Source organism: Callospermophilus lateralis, chromosome X (assembly GCF_048772815.1).
Source record: "Callospermophilus lateralis isolate mCalLat2 chromosome X, mCalLat2.hap1, whole genome shotgun sequence".
NCBI lineage: Eukaryota > Metazoa > Chordata > Mammalia > Rodentia > Sciuridae > Callospermophilus > Callospermophilus lateralis.
This window is the reverse complement of record NC_135325.1, coordinates 48206715-48225927: the sequence shown is the minus strand read 5'-3', so window position 1 is coordinate 48225927 and position 19213 is coordinate 48206715. Positions and strand designations below refer to the sequence as shown.

The 19213-nt window shown below is 34.2% G+C and overlaps 1 protein-coding gene across 1 annotated transcript in view; it reads right to left on the bottom strand.

Annotated features, from left to right (window-relative positions):
* Abcb7 (ATP binding cassette subfamily B member 7) overlaps nucleotides 1–19213 on the bottom strand; it is a 103513-nt gene that overhangs the window by 41282 nt on the left and 43018 nt on the right. The window contains exons 3-4 of the mRNA XM_077106700.1: nucleotides 18006–18092; nucleotides 4966–5085 (exon numbers count right to left, since the gene is read on the bottom strand). Coding sequence (XP_076962815.1) covers nucleotides 4966–5085; nucleotides 18006–18092 — 207 coding nt within the window. The remainder of the gene's footprint in view (nucleotides 1–4965; nucleotides 5086–18005; nucleotides 18093–19213) is intronic.

Genomic DNA, 19213 nt, shown 5'->3' with positions numbered 1-19213 from the left:
TGTTTTATTTTTCAGAAGATTTTCAAAACATCAAACTCAAGCAAGAAATGTATGAAATATTTGAAGCCTTTCCCAAATGTCTAATCATTTGCACTCCCATAAAATTTCACTTGCATCTCCCTTTGGATACTTATATGATGTCACAGGTTTTTATCATTATATTTTCACCGTTAGTACACGGCAACTCCATGAGGGCAAGGCCCACATTTTATTCATTTTGTTATTCCCATTTGCCCAGCATAGTACTTTTTACTCAATAGTCACTCAATAAAAGTATGCTCAAAACACACATTAGTCCTTAGTTTAAATAAGAGCTGCATCCCTGAAGAAAAAAGATATTGATTTCATTTTGATAAATCACACTATCTCCAGTTATTATTTTATAATATTAAAGATAGCTTGTTTTGGTCTTTAACAGACTATTAATTAATCAAGAGTGCCTTTTTGTACTTGATACTTTAATTTCATTTGCCTACAGTGGTTTCCAAGATGGGGGAGGTTAGAGAATATAAATAAACTTTTGGGGGAAATATTAAAAGTAACATCTGTTTTGTAAAATCAGGTGATTTTTACTTTTCTTTATATTTCCCTTAAATCCTGATTGTTTGAAAAATACTAATAGAAAGATTGAATTTGAAAAACAAAAACCTTAAAAGATCTCAGAATCCTCAATTAATGATGATGTGATACTCCTATGATATATGCACAGACTGTGATAAAAGATACTGCATAAAATATGTAGGAATTTAAGGAATGAAGGCAAATAGCATTCTTTTCTCTCTTACTTGGCAGAACCCCTAAAATATGTCACATATAGAACCCCAACATATTAAAATAGAATTGCTGTTTGTCTGATACAAAGAATGCCAATCCTTGGGCTGGGGTTGTGGCGCAGTGGTAGAGCACTTGCCTTGCATGTGTGAGGCACTGGGTTCAATTCTCAGCACCACATATAAATAAATAAAATAAAGGCCCATCAACCACTAATAAAAATATTTTTAAAAAAGAATGCCAATCCCTCTTGGTTTACTCCAAATCATTTCCATATGATGCTGTTTATTTAAAATCTTTGTTGGCGACAGTGATAGCCTTAACAGTTTCAGAATCAAGAGCATTCAAAGGTAAATAAGCAAATAGATGGTATGCTGTGGGCCCATGCATGAGATCCTCATCCTTTTTTTTTTTTTTTTTTTTTTTTGGTGCTGGGGATTGAACCCAGGGCCTTGTGCATGCGAGGTAAGCACTCTATCAACTGAGCTATATCACCAGCTCCCTCATCCCTTTTTCTTCTTTTCACTTGATATTTCTTTCTTCCTTCTATCTCACTTGTGCCTCAAGCTTATTCAAAATACCATCAATGCCACACAGACAGATAGATGGCATTTAGAGCTGAGAAAGTTCCTAGACCCTATACTAAAACTCCAAGAATATGTGGAGGAAGGGAAGATCAGAGAAGACCAGAGTACAATGGGTCTTAATTACTCCAAAGTGTTTACAGGTCAAAGTGTGCAATCAGGTTTGAAGGAAAAATAGGAAGCCAAGGAACAAAAAGGAATAATAATCCATCTTTGCACACCAGTTATAAAGCACACTTGCAATACTGCTAAAAAAAACCACAACAACAGTTTTTGGAGATTTGGAAGAGTGATCAATTTTAAACTGAGAATAGTCTACAAGCTGGAAAATGGGTGTTTACAATGGTTAATGCTATGTTCTGAATGCATCAAATTATTATTCTATGGTCTAGTTCTTGTCTAGTAAAAAGAAAAATGTTACTATATTCTTTGAAAGTACTAGAAGGCACTCCTCACAACGTCTGGCAATTTCTTATTTTCTTGATTCAAAAGCAATCAAACATATGTCTTAAGGATTTTCGATATTCATTTGTATTTATTTGCAATTAATTTATAAGAATTTAGTACAACACTTTCCATTCTGTGGATATTCAGTATATATTGACTGAACAACAAAATAAATTTGTGTTCTAAAAATATTTCAGCCCTTAAGGAAGTTAGCTTAGATCTAGATTTCATACCAATATTGACCTGTCACCAAGCAATAGAACTCCATATTTCTGAAGCATTGGAACTCATTCTAAAAATAAATCCTAATATAAATGTCATTATTTAAGACTCTTCCTTTTGACTAGCTTAATTAGTCTTGCTCTAACCTGTTCTCTTTAAGTCAAAGGAAAGTCCAGAAAATCATCTTTCTTTAACTTGTCAGCAAGGTATATACATTCAGCCAATAAACAAATAAAGGCCAATTTACTAATTTTGCCTTGCATAACAGCACAGAATCATATTTATCCTTAAGTAACTCATATGTTAAGGACAATCCAGCAGCCAGTACTGTGCTAAAAATGAATATGAAAGTTTAAAAATTTCAACATTAGCTACCAAAATTAGATTTGTAATATCATTTTCTCTGTTCAGCTTAAACAAATAGAATAAAGCATGAGATTCTTGATCTGTTGCTCAGCATGTTGATTTAAGTAAGTACTCTTTTGGGAATGGGTCAGATTCATTGTGAGAATATTCAACAGTGCCTACTGATAAGAAAGGAGACATGAAAATGGAGAATCTGATTATGAATTACTTTCGTTTTACTCTTACCTCTTCAATTATTCCTTCCCAGATTCTACTACAAAGGCTCTGTCATGAGTAGTCTTCTATTTCTGTTCTTTTCTTTGGTGAACTCACAAATCTGCATTGTTTCAACATTCACCTCTTGAATCTCTAACCCTGGACTCCTTCTTAATCTTGTCTTGCATTATTAAAAAAATTTTTAGTTGTAGATGGACACACTTTTATTTATTTTTACGTGGTGCTGAGGATTGAACCCAGTGCCTCACATGTGCTTGGCAAGCGCTCTATCACTGAGTGATAACCCCAGCTTGTCTTGCTTTTATATTATCAGTTCAACTGCTCTATCTAGATGTTCTACTAGCATCTAAAACTTAACATGTCCAAAAGCAAGATCTGCATTTCCTAAACAAGATCTCCTGACTTGGTCCCTATTTGTTAAAGGCATTATTATTGTCTTAATTTTGGCATCATCTATGAACCCTATCCTTTTTTTTTTTTTACTTCTAATAAACAATCCATTGTTAAGTGTTGTTGACTCTACCTCACATCTCTGACATATTTTCCTTCCACGGTACCATTTTTACCATCACTCTAGTACAAACTGCTATTACTACTTACCTAGACTATTACTTTAGCCTCGTAACTAATTGGTAAATATTATCTGAAAAAAATGTATGAACTGAATGGTATCTCTACTTTAATCTATCTTCTACAACAGGGCCAGAATAATTCCCTAAAACATAACTCTAACTTTATTAATTTTCTCCTCAAAAGAAAGGTTCCAAGGGATTGGGGATATAGCTCAGTTGGTAGAGTGCTTGCCTCGCATGCACATGGCCCTGGATTCGATTCCCAGCACTGCAAAAATAAAGAAACAAATAAAAGTTCCTATTTCTTATATAATTAAATATATAGATTGTTGTTGTTTTGTTTTACAGTTAAGGCATTTAACATCAGGAGCTCTATTTATTTCCAAGCTTACTTCCCATTCCTCTAACAGTTTTCCCTCATTGGAGGCAAGATAGACCATTCACTTCTCTACACATTCTATATGCTTTCCCTAGATCATCGTTTAAATTATTTCTATGCCTGTAATAATCCTACTCCTTGATCCAGGCCTGTCTCAGATGCCATCTCCTCTGTGTAACACTTCCTGATTTCTCGTCATAGTGGTTACTTAATCTGAAACAACACTTGGCTGGTAGTTCTTTAAATCATTTATGACCTACTTTGTATTAAAGCAATAAAATAAAAGTAGCCATAATCTGTATGAATTGTGGGAAGAAATTAGCTTTAGTTATATTTAAATGCAATGTCAAGAACAGTAGTTATAAGTTGTCAATATATTTTTAGAGTAGGGAAAAGAATGTGTAAATAGAAGGAAATGTGATACAGGAAAGAAAAAAGTGGCAAGACCCAGGTTTTAAACAAACTATTAATCTTCATATATAAAAAGAATAACCAAATTATTGCCAATTTCATTTATATTTTATGCAAACACTTTTTACCATAGTTTTGAACATTTAAATTTTTTAACATTTATGTTTAACTACCCACCAGGTATAGTTCTAAGCTTTTTGAATGTTAATTTACTTAATCTTTATAATAACCCACTTTTATAAATTAGGAAACTGAGGCATGGAGACAAAGCAACTTGCCCAAGATTACAAGGTTAATTAGAGTCCAGGCAGTCTGACTCCAGAGACCACATTCTACATGGTGACAATATATTATACCTTTTAATGTATATGTGCCTGATTTTTTAATCTGAATAAATTGAAAATAAATATTATTTCCTTGAAAACTCAGTTGTCATTACAACTTTGCTTTACAGTATAATGAAAAATAGGCTGCTGAAATATAGAATCCCTATAATAAATACACCCAACTTTTGTGGCTTTTTGTTTCCTCTTTATTCAGTTTCCCATTTTTCCCCTTGATATTGAACTGTTATTTACCACTTAAGGCTATTAAGCACCTAAGATTCCTTCATCTTTTTTTTTAATTTACTGGGAATTCGGGACCATACTGACTCAAAAATATGTATTTAAAAAGAGCCAAGATGACTCTGAGGAATGTCTTTTATAAAGTTCCTTATGTTTTGTTACAACCAATGTTCCTGTATTTTATATTGGTTTTTAGGAGCGAATTCCATTAAGTTAAAGCTGTTAGATGTATGATCTAGAGATAATATATTACCATATAATTTCTGCTCATTGCATAAAATAATTATATAAACTAAACAATGATCCTAAAAGTTGGCCATGCTTCCTGAAGTGTGGCTTATACTAACTCAGAGTTCATGATGACAATGATTACAGAATGTCCCAGTATTTCTTAGCACAGCAACAAAACAATATATTTCTCTCATTCTTACCTTTGCACCACCCAGAAATCCTAAGGAAATGGCAACTCTAGCTCTTAGATCTGGTCTGTCTTTGGGCCATACATATGAAAGCATTGCTTTTATGATTTTCCGAGTATCAACATCTTTTAACTGTTCAAAGAGAGAAAACAAAGCAATAAAATGTCATTTCAAATGTAACCATAGGTTAGTAATGTAGAATTATGCAAATACTTGAGAAATACACAAAAATTTTATATATAACTTTTATTATAAATCTAAGGCCATTATTTCCAAACTTAAGATACTTTGGAGAAAAATAAACTATTTGAATTGTTTTTTTAAAAAGCTACTCATTTCTCTTAGATTTCTTACTTTTAACTATAGTAATCCTCATAATACTAAAAAATAGTTGAATAATGGCAAGGGGGCATCTACTATACATTTATTTTTTTATCTATTAAGCTATATACTACTACATATAACTTTACAAATATTTCCACCTTTGTAGTCAATTTTAGAATCCTAGGTTCAAACTCATGGTAAAGAAAAATTACAATGTTGCATTTAGGAAAGTAGGGGTTTTGGTATTGGCTATATTAAACAGAGGTGGTTATTAAAAATGTCAACAAAAATGCAATTTTCCAGTCATAATCAATCTACCCTAAATTCAGCTCACATTTTTCTTTTTTCCATCTTCCTGGGGCAACAGTTCCATTAAGTCTTTTGGTTTTGGTTTCGGCTTTAGAGGTGGAATGTTAAGAATCATATCCAAGCTGGGTGTGTTGGCGCACGCCTGTAATCCCAGCTGCTCGGGAGGCTGAGGCAGGAGGATCATGAGTTCAAAGCCAGCCTCAGCAATGGCGAGGCACTAAGCAATTCAGTGAGATCCTATCTCTAAATAAAAAAATACAAAAAAAAGGGCTGGGGATGTGGCTCAGTGGTTGAGTACCCCTGAGTTCAATCCATAGTAACCCACCCCTCCAAATGAAGAATAATCATATCCAACTAAGCATGGTGGCACATGTCTTCAATCCCAGTGGCTCCGGAGGCTGAGGCAGAATGATTACGAATTCAAAGTCAGTCTCGGAAACTTAGTGAGGCCCTAAGCAACTCAGACAGACCCTGTCTCTATGTAAAATATTAAAAATGGTCTGGGGATGTGGCTAAGTAGTTAAGTGAACCTCTGGGTTCAATTGCCCACCCGCAAAAAGAATCATATCCATACTTCCTAAAACCAAAATAAGGATGTGTGTGTGTCACACACACACACACACACACACACACACACACACACACACACTACATCATTACACTTGGTATAAAAGTCCCCATTCAAAAAGTTGAAATATTAACTCAATTTCTGGAAAAGTTTCAGAAAAGAAAAAGAAAAGATGATGCTCATTGCTGGTGATGGTGTACAGAAATAAGCATTCTAATGCACTATTAATGAAGAGTACTCTGAAATAATTTTAGAAAGCAATCTGATATCTATTTTAAGCCTTTAAAATAATTCTGCCCTTTGTCTCAAAAATTCAACTTCTGGGAACTTATGCTAAAAACATCTTTAAAATATGCCCCAAGTTGAATCAACTTTACCTCTTGAAAATCTCTTGAATCTGCCTACCACCAACATACCACCAAGCTATCATCAATACTCAAGTGATTCAGTCACTGCAATGACCTCCTAAATTGTCTCCCTGCATCTACTCTGTTCCCGATCTAATAAATTCACCCTGTAATCAGATAGCACTTCCAGCTTAAAGCCATTAGGCAGCATCCAATCATTCTTGGAATAAAGAACATAGCTTACAAGGCTCTGCTTAGCTTGGTCCCTGACTCCTTTTCAGTCATGACTTATAGCACTGCACTTGCTGCACTGGCTTTCTTTTAGTTCCTCTAACATGCCATAATCCCTCCTGCTAAAGGGTCTTTGTGCAATAGTGTTCACTGTGTCTAGAATAATCTCTTTTTGCAATACATCCCTTCCCAGCCCTACAACCTTTTCAAAAGGATCCACTTCAGTTATAATCTACCTATATAGCAGTATGATCACTTGATTGACATCCACTCTCCTGCTAGAATTTAAATTCCATGTGAGTAGTAACTCTGTGTTTTGTACTCACAGTTGTAATCCAGTACCAAATGTAGTGGCTGACATACAGTAAGTACTCAATGAATATTGCATAAAGGAATGAAAATTTAGTTAGAAGGATGTTTATGTTCATGCTGTTTTAATAGAAATAAAATTGGAAATAGTGTAAATGATCAACATTGTAGAATAGCATAAACAAATTAGAGTGAATACATATAACAAAACACATTCATTCAGAAATATACGTAGTGACGCAAAAACATGTTAAATGGATAAAAACAGAATAAAAAACTTATTTTGTGGGGAAAAAACATGACATATGAATGAGTCACATGTACATACAAACGGATCCAGAAAGCAAGACCCCCCCAAAGTGTTAACAACAGTAGCTGGAGTGGGTGGAATCTTTGATAATTTTTTATATTTTTCTTTTTGGTTCCTTGTATTTTCTATAATTTACACATAATAAGAAAAAAATTAATTAATTTCAAAGGGGAAAGAGTTATACAATTTCAAGTATATTTTCACAGCAAGGAATAGGGAAAACTGTCAACATATAAGAAACCCAAGACAGTACATTATATAATACAGGGTACTTTTATATTATGATTATCCCCATAGGGCTCAGAAAATTATTTTGCTAGTCTTTTAGGCAGTTTATTGTGCAAAACATAACAGAAATAAAACTGTTCATATTGTACTGAAAACAGAAGGACTACCAACCTGAAATGCTTTAAATAAATAAGATGGCACAAATATGAAATGCTAAAAGTATAGTTTTTAATACTTTATTTCACACACACACACATTCGCGCGCGCGCACACACACACACACACACACACAGACACACAGTAGTGCTCTTATAACTGGTAAGGCATTAAAAAAGGAAATAAGGCAGTAATTTTAAAATTCATTTTTCCAATCGAACTATTACAAAATAAATATAACTTAATGCATTATAACACAAACTGGGGCATTTCAACCACTTTCCCATTGCATGAATTTTTTTCTGCCATATTTTTCTTGATGGACTAATGGTAAAAAGGCCCTGTTTCCACATATCTTTAGAAACACTCTCTCCTGTCAAAACCTTCTACAACACACCCCAGAATTTTTTCAATAAGGACACAGAGAAGTTATGGCTAAGAGCAAGAAAATTATTCTAGTTGGCTTAATAGTGCATAAAATGTCACCACTTCATTTAACAAAATGGGTTCTGAAGTTGTGTAATCATGCATTATGAGTCCATTAAGCTGTAAAGGACATGACTTCAGCTATAGTTTAGGTAAACTATAAAGTTTGAAAAATAATGTCTTTTTTTAAAAAAAGTGGAGGCCAAATCAATGAGGCATTTCAGATGCTACTGAGGCACATTTTTAAAGAAAATTTAAACCAACTTACTCCTGTTGTATAAGAGTAAAATAAAATCGGTGGCCTCAATAAAGATCCTGAAAGATAATATACCATCTTTCAAAATTACCTCAGTTAATTCATACTGGACACCCAAGGGTAATCCTGAAAGACAAAAGGATTATTTAAAACTGGAAAGAGACCAGCCGTTAGCTTGGGACTGAATTAGCAACACTTTTCACTCCAATTCAGTAGGGTATAAACAGATAACACCAATAGTATACATACCTCTTTAAGACCATGTTCTTCTTTTGTTGTTGTTTTTAAATTAAATTTCTTAACTGGTTCATTAAAGTACAAAAACTATACATATTAATGGGGCAATGTGATATTTCAATACATGTATGTAATGTGTAATGTTTAATTCAAGTAAAAATCTCCCAAACATGTATAATTTATTTATGGTAAAATCTTCCAGAATTCTTTCTTCTAGTTTTCTGAAATGTATGGTATACTTTTATTACCTATAATCACCCTATTGTTCAATAAACTGTATACCAGAACATCTTGTTCCTACATAACTGTAACTTAGATACACACTGATTGACTTTTCCCAGTTCCTACCTTCCCTCTATTCTCCCCAGCCTTTGGTTACCATATTCTATCTCAACTTCTTTGAGATCAATTTTTTTTTTTTTAGATTCCACATGAGTGATCATGTGGTACTTCTCTTTCTATACCTGGCTTATCTCATTTAACATAATGATTGATTTCCAGTTCTATCCATGTTAATGCAAATGACAGAATTTCATTCCTTTTTATGGCTGAATAGTATTCCACTGCTGTATATGTACCAAAATGTCTTTATCCATTTATCAGCTGATGGAGACTTAGGCTGTTATCATTTCTTGGCTACTGTGAATAGTGCTACCATGAACCTTGGAGTGCAGATATACTGATTTCTATTCTTTTGTGTATTCAAACCTAGGCATGGGATTTCTCTATCATATGTAATTCTGTTTTTAATTTTTTGAGGAATTTCCATACTGTTTTCCACAATGATTGAATGAATTTACATTACTACCAATGGTGTGCACCTTTAATCTTTTTTATAATAGCCTTTCTTACCAGGGTGGGGTGATAGCTGATTGTAAGGAAATGTTGATTTGCATTTCCCTGATGATTAATAATACTGAGTGATACCTGTTGGCCCCATTTGTATATTTTCTTTGAGAAAGGCTTATCTAGATCTAGTGCTCATATTTTTGCTTTTTTCTTTTCTCTCTCTCTCTCTCTCTGCTACTGAGTTTTTAGAGTTCCTTATTTATTCTGGATAGCAACCCATTGTCACATGTACAGTTTGCAAATATTTTCTCTTGTTTTGTAGGTTGTCTCTGCACTCCATCAATGATTTCCTTTGCCATGCAGAAGATTTTTTGCTTGATGTAATCCCATTTGTCCCTTTTTGCTTTGGGGATTTGTCTGAAAAATCCTTGTCCATTTCAATGTACTAGAGTGTTTTGTTACATTTTCTTCTAGTAGTGTCATGTCTTGCAATTAATTATTTGATGCAGTTTGAGTTGACTTTTGTAACTGGTGACAGACAGAGGTATAGCTTCATTAATCTATATGTAGATATGCAATTTCGAAAACACTGTCCTTTCTCCAATATATGTTCTTAGCACCTTTGTGAAAAATCAGTTGGCTGTAGATGTATAGGTTTACTTCTAGGCTCTTTAATCTACTCCATTCGTCTATGTGTCTGGTTTTATGCCAATAACATGCTGTATTGATGACCACAGCATTGTAGTATATTCTGAAGTTAGGTAGTATAATTTCTCCTGCTGTGTTCTTTTTGATCAAGATGGTTTTGGCTATTCAGATTTTTGTGGTTCCATGTGGATTTTAGAATTTATTTTCTGGTTCTGTGAAGAATGCCTTTGGTATTTTGATAGGGACTGCATTGAATCTATGCATCACTGGGTACTATGGATATTTTAGCAATACTGATTCTGCTGGGATCTGCTCAGCATTAGGTTTCAGCAGCCCAGTATAGAGTTTCAGGGTAAAATCTTGTATTTTCCACCTGTCTTACCCCAGAGCTTAGAGTCTCACATCAAGCTATGCTGCCTGAGGCTGGGTAGTGTTACTGAAGTCAGTCCCTTGGTCCCCTAGGCTGACCTTAAGCTGGTTTGCTCCTGGGTCTCACAGTGACAAGGACCTGCATGGTCTCAGGGGTAAACCGGGGTCCATGATGCAGCTGGGAGTGATATAAGTGACACATGGGGCATAAGTCTCTGCCTGGTGCTGGGGCAGCTCTAGAGCCCAATTGTGTACACTGGCCTGGCAATATCTGTGCTGCCCAAAGTTGGGGGACGTGGCGGAGACAGTTTCTTGGCCCCTAAGGCTGATGCTAAATTGGGCTCCCTCTCAATTTCACAGCTGCAAGGCCCTGCACAATCTTGGGGGGGAGGGTAGGTCTGTCCTGGGTCCACTCCAAGGCTGGAAATACAGCCAAAACTCCAGTCTGCCCTGCAAACGCACAGGCTTCCACTGGGCGTGTGAGCTGGTCTAGAGGCTCCATCTGTTAGCTCAGGCCTGTATATAAGACTTCAAGTGTCTATCAAGCGGTGGTTCTCACCATAGTTGGCTAGGCATTGGGCTCTGAGACAAAGCTTTGTGCAAGGTCTGGTGCCCCACTCACAGTGGGCAGAATTCTTCTCCCAGTTCTGCTGCCCGAGGCTGGAAGAGGAGCAAGAGGCAGTCAGCCAACTGGCGGAATGGAAATCCAGTGGTTGAGAATCCCATGAGTTTTGGCCTGATGTTAGGAGTTGAGTGGCCTTGCCCAGCACTGATTTCACCATGTCAGGCCTGTAAGACCACATTTTTAAAGAGAGGATGGGAAATACAAGAAATGGTCAAGGAATATGACAAGAAATTGGGTTATATGAGAAAATACTGTCTTAAGAGTAATAGCATGATAGTATAGGGAAAATAAATGAAGCAATGATTTAAGGAAATGAAGTTTTTTCTCCCAGGATCAAAATTCCTGAAGTAACTAATGGAAGATATTGTAATAGTTTTTCTTTAAGTCTTTCTTATATGTAAGCAGAAATCATGAAATTTAATTTTTCTGTTTATCATTTTCATAATAAATTGAATTTAAAATTATTTTTAAAATATAATGGTGATGATCATACCATGAAACTAAAACTCTCTAAAAGTAAATGCTACGGAAATATTTTTTAAAGGCCCACAAAAGTAGAAGTCAATCTACTTTCCTCCCTGCTAACAGTATGAATACAACATGGCTTTCTTGCTATAGCTAAATAGTCTCAAATTTAACACATGGAACTAACATTTTAAGCTTCATTATAATGTAAAACTAGTACTGTGTCAGTATGAGAAATGAAGGTTTTTAAAGAAAGGTCTCAACTATATACTGGAATTAAGACAGCCACAATTACATGAAAGTAATTAGATTCAGGAAAAAAAATAAGGGTAACAAAAGAAGAAATTCGAATTGGCTCACTAAGATCCTTGAATAATAACAAATTTCTATTGTGCTTTTTTGTTTTAGAAATGAGTTTAAAAGAAAAAGTTTTAGTAACGTCAGAGAGCTGTCAGGGGAAATGAAAGTAACTGAAAACAAGGTGGCCCAAGAGAAAAAAAGCAGGTGCCAAAAAAAAAAAAAAAAAAAAAAGAACTTGACTGATGTTGGCAACAATTCTCAATAAATATTCACTCAATTAATTTATTTATTCTCAAACACATAAGAACAAAATCTTCATAAAAATATCCTGGATGTACATCTAATACTTGATAAATTTATAAATTACCAAAGGGATTGGGATGTAGCTCAGTGGCAGAGCGGCTGTCTAGCATGCTCAAGAACCTGGGTTCCAATCTCTACACTGCAAAAAGAAAAAAAAAATAAAAATAAAGGAAAAGAAATTGCCACAACTTTTTTTTTAGTTGTAGTTGGACACAATGTCTTTATTTTATTTATGTATTTTTATGTGGTGCTGAGGATCGAACCCAAGGCCTCACACATGCTAGGCAAGTACTCTACCGCTGAGCCACAACATCAGCCCCTGCCAAAAATTTTGACAGATTTTTTAAATATTCACTTATTTCATATTAATATATAGCTCCAAAGCCTAACAAAGTTGGACAAGTTAAAAGAAATAATCTCACAAAGCTGGATAGGTTAAAAGAAATAATGAAAGGAACATCTACACAGGAAGACAGATCAGCACAATTACACACAAAAGGCCCAAAACAAATATAGTCATAAGAATATGTTCTGAGAAATACAATGTTATACAATTTTGCTGTGTGAACCTCATGGAATGTACTTAAACAAACCTACATGGGCTAGCTTATTATGCACCTAAGTTACAATGGTACAGCTATTGCTCCCAGGCCACAAACTTTTACAGCTGATTACTGTACTGAATACTGTAGGTAACTATAACACAAGGGTAACTATTTGTGTATCTAAACATAACTACCCATAGAAAAGGTATAGTAAAAGTACATATTAAAAGATTTTAAAATGGTACACCTGTAGCTCAGTTGTAGAGTATACCTACAGAACACCTATAGCTGCCTGTAATGCTTAAGACCCTGGGTTTGATTCCCCGGCACCACAAAATATAAAAATAAATAGATACATAAAATGGTACAACTGTCTAGGTTTCTTAATATGGAGTTTCCCAGGTTGGAAGTTGCTCTGGGTTTTAGTGAGTGAATGGTAAGTGAATGTGAAGGCCTAGGACATTACTATACACTGCTGTAGATGTTATAAATACTCTACAATAGGCTACACTAAATTTATAAAAATATTTTTCTTTAATGATAAACTAAGCTTACTATAACTCTTTTTAATTTATATGCTTTTTAGTTATTTTAACTTTTTTGTAATAACACTTAGCTTAAAATACAAATACCTTATATAGCTGTAGAGAAATAGTTTATTTATATCCTTATTCTAAAAGCTTTTTCTATGTTAAAGTTTTTTAAACATTTTTACACTGTTTTGTTAAAAACTAAGTCACAAATACACACATTTGTCTAGGCCTACACTGGGTCAGGACCACCAAATCTTCCACTTCCACATCTTGTCCCACTGGAAGGTCTTCAGGGGCAATGCATTTAACACCCATGGAACTGTCATCTTTCTATGATAACAATGCTTCCTTCTGAAATCCCTCCTTGAAGGACCTGCCTGAAGCTCTTATTGAGGAGATATAATTTTTTATCAGAAATATGTCTATGGTGGCTTGCTTCTTTTTTTAATCACAGATTTGTTTGTAAGCAGATATAAAACACCATGAACCTTCCTTTCTCTTAATGAAAACCTTTTAATGTTGGGGTCATGCGTTCAAACATTTTAAGGAGCTTGTTCAGTCTGCAAACTTCTGCTAAACCCATCACTCAAATTTTCTTGAGGATTATTTCTTTTCTTCTTCTGTAGTTTCCTTTTCTCTTGACTCTTCTTAAGCTATGTGTTCACTAAGCAATAGAAGTTTTTCAACTTCATTAGAATCTTGCGGAATCACCATTGTACATATATATGGTCCCTTGTTCACAAAACCTCATTGTGAGGCACATGTCTGTACATAAATAAAATTGCAAGTACCTGACTCAATAGAGTATAATTAGAAAGTCACAAATTGTACTGATTACATGTGGCAGTGCTTCATTTAACAGTGTGACATGCAGAAGAGAAGTTTCATGGCCAAATGTGTCATAAGTGAAATTTTATAGTTAATAATAATGTAGACTAGGAACAAGAACTTTAAAAAAAATCAAAACATCCAGAGTGCTTCACATGGTAGAACTTTCAGAAAGCAGCCTCTCAGGTAGGTAACTTGATATCACTCACCAGAAAAGATTTTCAAGCATGAAGCACAGCAAATTTTCCCACCAAGAACTCAACTCCATTCAAGGGAGCAAAGCTCATTTAGGCTTGGATAAGAAAATGAAAGAGTAAGAAGAGAGGAAATGGGCTTTTGACAAAGATAGAAGAATCACCTTTTCCTTAGTTGATGAGGAATTTATCCAAGAATTCTGGCTTTACAGACATTTCTAAATTTTAATAGCAAGAAATGTACTAACTCACAGAAAGCAAGTAATTGGTTTTGAAAGAAACTACCTGGGAAAAAACTTGTGATAAGAAAAAAGACTACAAAAACAATTTCAGAACGGTATCTGTTTTGTAAAAATATGGGCTATATGCTGAATATCTTCTTCTTAAAAAATTAATCTAGCACAATTTCAGGCATAGGTTAAACTGTCCAGGGAAGAGAACTGTCTCCTCAATTCAAACTGGTGACTTAAATTAAACAATTAAGGCTGGGGTTGTGGCTCAGTGGTAGAGTGCTCACCTAGTATATGTGAGGCACTGTGTTCGATTCTTAGCACCATATATATAAAAAATGAAAACAATGGGGGTATGTGTCCTACTTAAACAACTGAAAAAATTTAAAAATTAAAACAACTACTTCAATGCTGTTAGAGATAACAATGACTTGATAAAAGTTCGGTAAAAAAAAGAAGCAAATTCAGTAGTATTTTGACTTGAAAAACTAAGAGGGTGACTGGAAAATTTCCCTACATTTTTAGGGACATGGTATATGAGTTTGGGATGGTTGAAGAAAATACAAACTGTCAGTAAAGGCTTTGCAATTACTGTTATTTTTCTCTATAACTCAGTTTATTTTCCAAGCTCTGCTGGTCTGAAATTTCAATGAAAAGCTTAACCAGTAGTGATTAGGCTATGAGAAAAATGGATTATGCTATACCTGAAATGGATTTGTACCTGACAATCCATTTAATTTACCATAAAAAAATACCTACGAAGTTCACTGATGCTCATATTGGCCAGTCAGTGAATTCTTTATCCCAAAAGGAAGCCAATTTGAGAAATCAAATAAAGATCATAGAGCTGCTTGATGCTGTATAAAATCAGGTTATAAAAGAGCCTGCCCATGTCATCCAGGTATTCTTGTGTCTCATCTGTGTGCACAATCACTTTAACAAGCCTAGAGATTCATTATTCCATTTTTTTTCAAATCCTCCAATTTTAAATACTCCAAGTTGCTGTTTCACTTCCTCTGATTACATCAAGATTTGTACCAAAGCTCTCTGATTGCTCTAGTAATCTCTCAGTAATAGTGGCTAATCTTTCTTAGCAATACTGACTTCAGATTGTATCCACTCAAAGAAGAAGTATTTCTAATATAAAAAAAGACTATGTCAAGCAAAGTTCTTAGTGAAAAATAAGTAGTCTAGCTAGGCATGGTAGTTCAAACTTGTACTCCCAGCTACTTAGGAGGCTGAAGCAGGAAGATCACAAATTCAAAGCCAGCCTGGGCAACTTACAGAGATCCCGTCTCAAAATTAAAATGAAAAAGGGTTGGATGTGGTAGAATGCCCCTGAATTCAAACCTTAGTACCACAAAAAAAGAAAGAAAAGAAGGTAGGCCCTTCATTAAGATCTGCATTGTGTCTTTATTAAGAACACAGGAATAAATTCACTAACAGATGCTCCTACAAAGAGATATAACTAAAATTGTAAATTTAAGAATAAAACTCCAAAATCCTAAAGTTCTATTACAAAACAAATAATTCCTTAGTTCATCTATTTTAAAAATAGGAGTATTCAAATATTGAAACTATCACTCCTTTTTCACAAACCCTTTATGATAGACACACTGGCTAAATAGATGATTGAAATAAATTCTGAGATATGTTATTCTGATTAGTAGTTGTTAAAAATACACAAGTTGAAATGAATAAAAAGGAAGCAGTGGAGATTTCAGTTTATTTCAAGGTAAAATATATTATTTCTCAGACTGATTAAACTTCTACATGGTAGTTTAGATATTCTGTCATCTAAAATGTTAAGTTTCTAGACAGCAGGGACCTTGTCCTGTTCATCACTGTATTTCCTGTACACAGCAGAGAGTTCAGCACAAAGCAAGTATTCAATACATGCTTTGTAAATGAATGGATTATGGTAAAGGATAGACCTTACAATCTCACATTATTATAATAACAGCAGTTAATATTTACTGAATACTTCCTGTGTGCTAGGCACTATTTGAGAAATTTAATGTGGTGTGAGGAATTAACTCATTTAAATACCTTTTAGTGTTATCATCATCCTCATTTTATAGATGAGGTAACTGAAGCACAGAGATTAAGTAAGTTGCGCAGGTCCATCCATTATACAGTGATAGGGCCACAATTCAAATCCAGGCAGTCTGGTTCCAGAGCTCAGGTTCTTAACAACTCCATATTACCTCTTTTCTGGCATAACCTCTAAATGTTATTATGATTCTATTTGGCTAACAAGATTAAATTAACACAAAGATGGCAGGGGGAAAAGAATAAAAGAATAATGATCAAATATAAAGTATTACAATAATTTTTGCTTTATTCTATTCTATTGGAAAAGAACTTGTCCTGAAGTTGCTTGAGCTTAAAGAGAAGTGATTACTTGTCCTTCCTTAGTCAACATATCCTTAGTTATATTTAGACCATTAATAGCAACTATCCTTCAGAGGCCTTGGGGACAGATGATCCTGAAAATGATCAAGTATCATGCCAAAGATAAACACATGGATAAACAAATCTCACTACTTGGCTAATTTTTAAAAATTCTCTCTTATGATACTTTGCTGTTTTTAAAGACAGCCATGAAGGATAGTAATATACAAAAATGGGATAAAAACATGAATGTAAAACGCTTTTGAGTTCCTTGAAATTAAAAAAAAAGTTGCATTAGAAATGAAGGAAAGAGGAAGAAACTCATTAGAAAACTTACTCGTATCAATTGGTTCCTACCAATAACAACTAATATTTACTTAGATCTCTACAATCTATAAAGCAATTTTACATAAAATCTGTTCACTTGACTACCAACTCTGAAAACATTTCTACTTGAGAGACATACACACACACACACACACACACACACACACACACACTGGTTGGGTCAAGAAAGAAGAAGAAAATAAAGGCGAATTCAAAGAAAAAGGGCCAGATGGGGAAATATGTAACAGTATTCCAATGATACTTTCCCTCACTGTGAAAAAGTATAGAGCAATTAAACCTTTTTATTTCAGCAGCCCTACTGGTTAACATTTTTGTACAATGATAATGATAATGATAAAGAATATGGATAATTAAATAGATGGATCAGGATAGAGGATTTACTATAAAGCTATGGAATATTCTAAGATCTAAGTATATAACAGAGAAAATATTAACCTTCAAACACACAAACTTGCAAGGTATTTATAAATGCTAAATCTAATTTGTCTATTTATTGATAAGGGCAGATTATATAACAAAGTCAAACAATGTTATTTTAGAGAAATAAGAATATTTAGGTTAATAAATACCTTTTCCATTTTAGTCAGTCATGAATATTTGTTTGTTGTAAGCCAAAGAAAATTTTATATATATAATGTGGTCAGTTCATGTGGTTTTGCATTAAAGAACATGCAATTTGATGGGTCAATCAAAATATATATGATACTCTTAAATGTGCCTATCTTCCATGTAAGCACAATCCTCAAAAAGAATTTCCAGTTACTTGCTATTCTCTCTTACCCCTTCTTTAGGGTCTGTGTGGAGTCCTCCACCAGCGTGACCATGCCAACATTTCCTCTTTTCTATCAGTGGCCATGTCTGGAGAGCCTAGTTAAAAATGATACCAAGCAGCCCATTAGCTTTTACAGAATTTCAGAAGTTTAAAAATCTGGATTCAACATTGTAATCTAATGAATATCCCAAAAACAAATTCAAAGGCATTGATTTTAGCCTTGCATAGTAAAGCAAAACACCTTCAGAATTAACTTATAGCTAAATTTATATAAGGAATACTGAGAAATAACAAATACTCAGATGGAAGTCACTTTCTCTAAATAGCTTTTAAAATTAATATTTAAAAGATTTAACTTGTATTACACTTTTGACTTAATCTGTCTCTATTATTGTCATTCACTACTGTAGTTGGTAATCTATTACTCTATTATTGGCAAACAAGAATAATATATATTTAATTTATATATCACTTGCTTTTCTTGTGCATATATTTTTGTCTTACAATTATCATGTTGATTTTACACAACTGATACTTTTTCTTATTATTGTGGCTAATGTACTTATTTAGAAATATTACGTTTTGTTTTAATATTTCAGTCTATCTTGTGCTATAGCTATTTGTTAGCACATTTTGTCTTTCCTCTTACACAGTAAATTTCTTAAGATTAGAAACAGTATCTTTTTGTCTTTTTATCTCCCATGGTACATACCACAGTGTCTTATATACTGCAGAATGCTTGTTAAGTTAGCTTATAAAATAGCATTATCTACAAATCTCCCAACTAGCCTTACCTATTATCTTACCAATTATAAATTTTTTATTGTCTTACCTTAGGTTGTTGCTATAATAATTCACAAGATACAAACAACAAGGCTTAGAATTTAGGCTTGCTAATATTGAAAGTGCTTTAACAATTAAAAAAATACTTAATTAGGAACACAGACAGTGACATAGTTTGGATCTGGAATGTCCTCCAAAGACTCATGTGTTGAAGACTTGGTCTCCAGTTGGTGGCGCTATTGGGAGGTGGTGGAAACTTTAGGAGGTGGAACCCAGTTGGAGGAAGCAGGTCACCAGGGGCATGTCTGATAAGGGTACACCTTGTCAGTCCCCTGCCTGCCCTTGTCCCCTCCCTGTCTCTCCTCTACCCGTCCTCCCTCCCCCATGTGCCTGCCTGTCTGCTTGCCTGTCTGTCTCTCTTTCCCGCATGCCA